The sequence below is a fragment of the Filicampus tigris genome, chromosome 11, assembly GCF_054856515.1.
Source record: "Filicampus tigris isolate MCC_2025a chromosome 11, RoL_Ftig_1.0, whole genome shotgun sequence".
Taxonomy (NCBI): Eukaryota; Metazoa; Chordata; class Actinopteri; order Syngnathiformes; family Syngnathidae; genus Filicampus; species Filicampus tigris.
Window position 1 is genome coordinate 19,568,018 of NC_141227.1, and position 7,815 is coordinate 19,575,832.

Here is a 7,815-nt window from a genome sequence, read left to right on the forward strand (position 1 = left end):
GATTCGCCCTAAAATGCTCTTCAATCCAGATTAAAAAGTATGACTAAGGTCTTATAAAGCGATTTCCATCACCCATTTAGCAAAAATCTTGTTCTTACGCTGTACGATCTTTAAGTAAATTTAGCCAAACTACTTTTTTTGTTTCTTTACTTTTGAAATAATTGTATTTGTAAATGCCTATGTCAATAATTTTAAGCATGCGAAGCACCTGCATGTATGAAATTCAGTATATAAATAAAACTGCCTTGCCTCGCTGTGAGGTTATACTGACAGACATGACAAAAAGGGATTTTTTTAGGGGGGGGGGGCAATTTCCCGCTAAGGACAAGGTCATAGAAAACCCGATAAATTCGTAAATAGGCTACAGGAAAGGAAAATTAATAAATTAAAACAACGGTGGGGGGGGGGGGGGTTGGTAATGCAACACAAACGAAACGCAAGTGAGCGGTGTTACATTTTGTTCACGCCAAAAAGTGTCAGCATTGTTTCCTCTCTCTCCGTTTTAAAATGTGCGGGACAGTAATGGCTGGCGGGATTGGCCCAGGAGGAGTTTACCTTCATGCAAATGAGCTCCACGCCAGCCTCAGCGCCTCCGAGGAGGAGGAGGAGGAGGAGGAGGAGGAGGAGGACCCGCCAAAGCGCTCACGTTCCCCGACGCCGCACGGACAAAAAAAAAAAAACATATCCAACTCCACTTCAATGTAAAAGCCCCCCGCGCCATTAAGCGGACAAAAGACGACGTGTGTGTGTTTTGTTTTATTTCCCTTTTTCTCTTCTTCTTCTTCTTCTTGTCATTATAACGGAATATCGCGACGCAGGAGAGCTCCTAGTCGTCAAGTGTTATGAGGCGACCATGAGTAGCGCAGAAGACAGCGGGAGCAAGGGCTCGACGGGGCCCATTTCCAGCTTCACCATCCGATCCATCCTGGGCACGCCGCCGTCCGAGGCGCCCCCGACCCCGGCCCCGCACCAGCCACAGACGCCTCTACCGCCGCGCTCCGGGAGCAAGGAACTCGCCAAGGGACTAGTGGCGGCGCGGAGGAGGACGCTGTCCGTGTCCTCCGAGGAGGAGTGCAGCGGCGGGGAGGACTCGGCGGACTGCTTCTGCTCCGAGCCGGCCCACGGACACGCGTGCGGACAGCACCGGCAACATAACGCCTTCTCGTGCTTAGGTGAATAGACACACGTATTATTATTATTATTATTATTATTATTATTTTTTTTTTTTTTTTTTAATGGGTATGGTTATTATTGTGGCTGCGTGTACGTGCGCTAGCTGTTTCTAATATTTTGGTTACCAGACTGAGCTGCCACTTTATTAGGCACACCTGCACAATGCAGTGAGATCCGATACAAGAACTGCGACTAAAATGTGCATTTTTAAAAGACAGTAATGCTCAGTTGGGGGATAAATTAAGTAGTTATTACTCGTCATTTTCGGTCGCCTCGTTTAGCTGCACGATGTATTTGCAAACAAAAGGGATGCTCAGTTTCGATGTTATTAATCGTGTTTAATTATGCAGGATGATAAATTCAGGTATTTTGGTCACCTTATTTAGTTGCCTAGTGACATTATTAGGGACCAGTGCTCAGTTTTGATGGCATTAATTCCATATATGTAATTATGGGTTATTTTAGCGTTTTTGCTCATTTTATCTAGGTGCATGATGGCACTTTATAGGGTAGACTATCAATATATAATGGGATCTAACACTAAAATATTGACTATACAAAGATAATGATCAGTTTTGATATCATACATTCAATTATATATGTATTTTGTAAATTGTGGATTTCACTGAGAGTTGCTTCCAATACTTTGGTCACTTTAATTGCAGAGTATAATAAAGAAACACTGTCTTTACAAAGATAATTCAATGTAACATGTTAATTGTTATAATTAACTTCAAATATCCCCCCCCCATACGAAGCTAATAAGGCAACCACAATATTAGAAACACCTTTGAATCGCTGCACAATGAATTAATGCTTCTCATTTTTAAATGGCTGGCACTGGAGTTATTATCATGAGGTCCATTTAATTTGTTTGTGCTGACTTCAAAATGTGCTAATTATTTTTCCTTGCACTTATACATATATAATTAAATCCAAGTAAAATATGTCAGGCTTTTAATTGCATTGGGCTCTAATTGAATATTATGGGTGACACTCGTGCAGCCCTCGTTTCATCCTCGGCCTCATCACAGCGGCGGTGAAAATAATGAGTTGCACTCGCTCGCTCTTATTTCAAATGTAATTGAGGCGGCTAATTGATGGGACGTGTTTGCTGCGTGCGTCGTCAATTGGGCGTTAAATGGCGCGCAGAGGCTGCGTGTAAGTGTGTTGGTGTGTGTAAACGGGGGTGTGTGTGCGCGTGTGTGTGTGGGAGGGCAGATTAATACAGACAGCTTGAGAATTGTTGATTTAGAAAAAAAGGGGGGGAAGTCACATTCGATTTAGCGCAAGAGAGCACACTCCACTCGCTCCCTGCAAGTTAAAACAATTACGTGTTAAAATGCGCGTGTGAAATGACGTTAATGATCCTCGTGCGTAAAAAGGCGCGTTGGTAACACCATTGCATGCTTGGTGGTCCCGCAAATCCCGCCAAGACGGGTTGAGAAATGTTGATTTTTGATTTGGTGCGGGAGTGCGCACGTGAAGCCAATGGCCTCACTGCAGCTCCTTCATTTATATTTGTTGGATTTGCTATCATTTTATTGTCCGGCTGACTGCCTTTCACTTTTAATATACTGCACGTGGCTGGCACGAAATTCAAAACTAAAGGTGATAAAGCCTTGCCCCCAAATTGTGGAAAGCACTCATTTGAAGCAATTAGTTTAAAACTGCCTCTTCAGTGGGCATTAAAAATGGGGATTCCAGTGCTATTAGATTGCTTGGATTTGTTTAGATTTTTTTTCTTTCTGTAAAATGTTTTCTTTCTGTATTAAATACAGCTCTGGAAAATATTAAGCAAGATTAAACAATCGATCAAAAATAAGAGGAGGACCTAAAAATCCCGAAGGATTTTGATGAAATGACAAACACTTGAATTGATTAGATGGCTTCAACTGATCATTTTGCAGTGGTCGCTAAAATTTCCCCCCCACAAATGTACTGTGTAAGTATTCCTGTAACTGTGAAGCACTTTGTCAGTCCTCTCTGTGAAATGTGTGATAGAAACAAAAGAATGCACATTTCTGTATAGGAATTGATCTGAACTGGGATTCTGCGGAACCAATAAAAATGTTGAAATGTAGAATGCAAGACTCGGAATCATTTGAATCGGTAGAGGAATGTGGAATGTGTGTAAAGTGTTACCCCAGATATCCCGAATTTTGTGGACATTATGAATTGCTTAAAGGGTGGAGAAATTTGGAAGGAGTGGTAGTTAGAAGTATGTTTTTTGTTAGCGTCAAGTAATTATTTTGCAGTGGTGTCTTAATCTTGATTGTTAAAATGTAAATTGTGAGAACTGGAATGTTGAGTGTTGAATAAGTTGAGAAATGTGGAATAAGGGGGGAAATATGCAAAAATATCATTTTGAAAATTTGGGGATTTTTAAAATATGATTAGTTTCCAGGATACCCGGAATGAGCAGGACAGTTTGAAGTTGAAATGTATTGACTCAATCAAGAAATGTGGAAGCAGAAGTTTCGGAATGTGGAAAATAGTTTCCAAGATGTTCTGAAGGAGCTGAAGTGTTTGATTTAGGAATGTTTATCCTACTTTATTTACAACAAATATTTAAGACATTTCAACCTCACCTTCACTTTATACTTCAACTAGACCACTGCAGTGCTCAAGTAGGACAACTCGGAAATTGTTGGGAAAGACGAGTATCCTTTTTGTTGATTGTCTCAATTAGTCAAATATGGTTATTTGGGGAGTGGTAAATGTGGAATTCTGGGAAAAGTTGGAATTGTTAGAACGGTTAGGTCATATCGTTGATGTCCTAAATGCTGTGCATCTTTGGAGGTTAAAACGGTGTGAATCGGAGTAAAAAGTATACTTCCTACTTTTGCCCCTTGTATTATAGTTTTTTTTTCAAATGTAGATTAACCTGTTTTACTTACTTATGGGGTGTATCAGAAAAATTCCAGCACCGGTGTCACAAAAAATACATTTTAAATCCAAACTGCAAGTTTCCCCACTTGGACGTAATCCCCCTGGAGTCAATCACTTTCCCAGCTTCCTTGAACTCTCGGAAGAAATCTTCTGAGATCCTCCGCAGCTCAGTCATCACAACCATCTTGATGTCGTCTCCGTCTTCCCCTCGATGACCCACTTGAGCTTGAGAAAAAAAAAAAAAATCCCGCGGAGGCATGACGGGTGAGTAGAGAGATTGCTCCAGCATGCTGATGTTCTTCTCAGCCAGGAACTGTCAGATGCTCAGGGCGTTGAATGAAACAAATGTCACGGGATGTCTTTGTTAACATGCCTGTTGATCGTTTGTGTTTGAAATCTTTTGTGACACCAATCCTGGATCCTTTCTGACACACCTTGCAGTTTCTTACCTAAAGGGAGACTCTGGGCAAAAACTTTAATAAGATCAGATAAGATAAGATAATAATAATAATTAATCGTAGCAATCTATCCATTTCCATCCACTTCCTGGGTTGTTTTTGCAGAATACAACCCCCAAAAATCGGTAGTTTTGTACAAAACAACCCCAAAATCTGAGCTGTTTAGTACAAAATAACACAAGAACGAGGGTCAAATTGACCCAATTAGCGGATCGGTCCATTTTTGACCCCAAATTGTGTTATTTTTAACCCAACTGTTTATAGAGTGCAGCAGACCTTTAATTTCCACAAAGGCCATATTAATCGGAATGACATCGGAATCGCCTCGAGTTCCCCTTTTAGCGGTGTTCCTCGTGCATAAAAGACGTCTTAACAACACTAACGTACGCCTGTCGGTCCCGTAGGTCCCACCAAAGGGCTCCTGTCCGCCAACGAAGGTCTAGCGAGGCGGCCGCCCCTCCTGCACGGCTACAATAAGGAGGAGGATCAGGATCGCGCCCTGTTGTCCCCCCTGTCGGAGGAGCGGCAGTCGGACGCGGCCGACAAGCACGCGCAGGGCTCGTCGGCCAAGAAGAAGACGCGCACCGTGTTCTCCCGCAGCCAGGTGTACCAGCTGGAGTCCACGTTCGACATGAAGCGCTACCTGAGCAGCTCGGAGCGCGCCTGCCTGGCGTCCAGCCTGCAGCTGACCGAGACGCAGGTCAAGACGTGGTTTCAGAACCGCAGGAACAAATGGAAGCGGCAGCTCTCGGCCGAGCTGGAGGCGGCCAACATGGCGCACGCCTCGGCGCAGACTCTCGTGGGCATGCCGCTGGTTTTCCGGGAGAACTCCTTGCTGCGCGTCCCGGTTCCGCGCTCCATCGCCTTCCCCACGCCGCTGTACTACCCCGGGAGCAATCTGCCCGCTCTGCCTTTATACAACCTGTACAATAAGGTCGACTACTGATACGGACGCACACCTTCTTGTTCTGATAGTCCTGCAGGGGTGTCCAAACTTTTTCTTCCGAGGGCCACTTTGATATTAATTTATTAAACACGTTAAAGCCAACCCATCAAGAGATTACACATTGTTTATAAAATATAGTTATTTTTAAAAAATGCACAGCTTTCTATTTAAGGAGATGGGACCATTTTTTGGGGGGGGGGGAGCCTGTCATCCCACTATAATATATTTGCCCCTGCCCTGAGCAGAATTTCACATTTAAAAACAAAACAAAACAAAACAAGAACAAGCTGTACTAAGATGACAATTTTTGAAGCAGTGTTCACTTGGGATATATTACATTTTTTGGGGTATATTTTTGTTTCTGAAACTCATTTACAGGGTGCCTGATTTAAAGTTTTTTCGAGATATGAGCCATTTTTTTTTTTTTTCCTTTAAGGTGCGAGCAAAAATTCAAGATACAAGCACTGTATGGTGGCTTACTCCGCAACAATCAGCAGTTTGGCTGATAGAATTAGTAAATACACGCAGTAGTCAATTCTATATTTTGGTGGGTTCATATATAACAGACAATCATGAATAATTAATGATCTCATCTCCTTTAATAGAACCACGATTGTCTGTTATATATGAACCAACCAAAATATAGATAACAAGGAAGACAAAATGAACTTAATACAACTACTAGGCAATTCATTTTGACAAATGTTTTAATCAGAGATGCAAGTAAACCTTTCTAGATTTTTGTGCTGGTTCGGAATCTGTCCTTGTTTTTATCCGAGCAAAGCTATCATTACTGACAATAGCTGTGAAAGTGTTCTTCGTTTGTGTCCGGTGGCCAAGTCTCACACACACCAGGAGCACCAATGAATTAAATATGATGCAAAAACTGTTACACTTTTTACACTCTACTTCATTATGTTATTACTATATGTTTTTGATGTAACTATTATCGAGTGCCGTTCTCCCGAATGAAAAACACTTGACACGTTTTTTGGGGGCGTAGGCTGGAACGGTTAAATGGCATTTCCATTCATTTCAAAGTGGAAAGATGATTTGCCAGACAAGTTTTTGAGTCTCAAGGCACCACTGTATTTTTTTTTTAGTTATAAATGATTTTTGGTGTCTTTGCATACCTGGAAAATATCGATGTAAAACTGATTTATTAGTCGTAGGCATCATAGTAGTGGGCATCGACAACCCCGCCTTGTATTTCTTTGTTTTTGTTTTGTGGATAACATTGAAGGCCGTGTCAAATGTTATTTGGAATATATGCTGCATGTGGCCCAAAAAATGGATGCAAATGTCCCCGGGGGCCGCAGTTTGGACACCCCCGCTATAGCCTGTTTATTGAGTGTATGAGGAGGCATTCATATGCAGTAAATCTCACAAGAACCAAGCTTCCCTATATGTATTAAATACACCATGTGTATTCTTAAGTCTAATCATTTTCTACCTTTTTATTTTTATTTGACCCGCACCCACCAGTTAAGACTTCATATCACACTAAAATAAACTTTATTTAATTCCTTCTCATCATGTTATTTTTACGCATTAAAAACACAATTCTTCCATTTAAGCAACACAAATGTCATTGTTTTAATTGTCATTTAGCGCTCCGAGAATAACCTCATTCAATAAATTTTCTATTTCAGTCCAAATTGAGTGCATTTGTTTTGTATTAGGTGCGTTTTTGGACACATTTTAGGAAAGACTTTAAAGCTTAAATAATGGGGGCTAAACAATTTTCCTTCCAGGATTTTGCATGGTAATGTCACTTCTTAATTGTCGTTTGAAAAATCGTCGAATCAGTTAAATCACTTCAAGCCAATTTAATTTGCGGAGCGCTTTAAAAGAACTGCAGAAAGCGCTACACATGAATAAACATTTAACATAATTTATAAACAATAACAAAGTTAAAAACAATAAAAACAAATAAGACATTAAACCAGGGCAGAGTCTCTTGCTGTGTGTAAAGCCAAGGAATAAATATTGGTTTTAAAGCGGAAGTCAGCCCAAACATATTTTTTTCAAGAATATGTTCCCACCAGGCCCACTAGTTGAAACACGGCATTCTGATGACTTTTGCGTTTATGGAATATAAATCAAGCAGCAAAATGCACTCGTTTTTAGCCAGCTCTGGGGGCGGCCATTTTGTCTTCTGTCGACTGAAAATGACATCACAACTGCTCACAATGATCAATCACGGCTGACCTGTTCTCTGAATCTGAGCCGTGATTGGAGCTGGCTAAAAAACGAGTGGATTAACACTTCCATAGACACAATATTTATCAGAATGCCCTGTTTCAACTAGTGGGCTTGCATAGAACATATTCTTGAAACAAAATA

At 41.3% G+C, this 7,815-nt stretch overlaps 1 protein-coding gene across 1 annotated transcript; it reads left to right on the plus strand.

Moving 5' to 3' along the window:
- The first annotated feature begins 720 nt into the window (after positions 1-720).
- Positions 721-5,977, plus strand: hmx2 (H6 family homeobox 2). Its single transcript, XM_086045389.1, has 2 exons — positions 721-1,172; positions 4,928-5,977. The coding sequence occupies exons 1-2, from the start codon at positions 854-856 to the stop codon at positions 5,467-5,469; spliced, it is 861 nt and encodes a 286-aa protein (XP_085901515.1). The 5' UTR covers positions 721-853; the 3' UTR covers positions 5,470-5,977.
- The last annotated feature ends 1,838 nt before the right edge of the window (positions 5,978-7,815 follow it).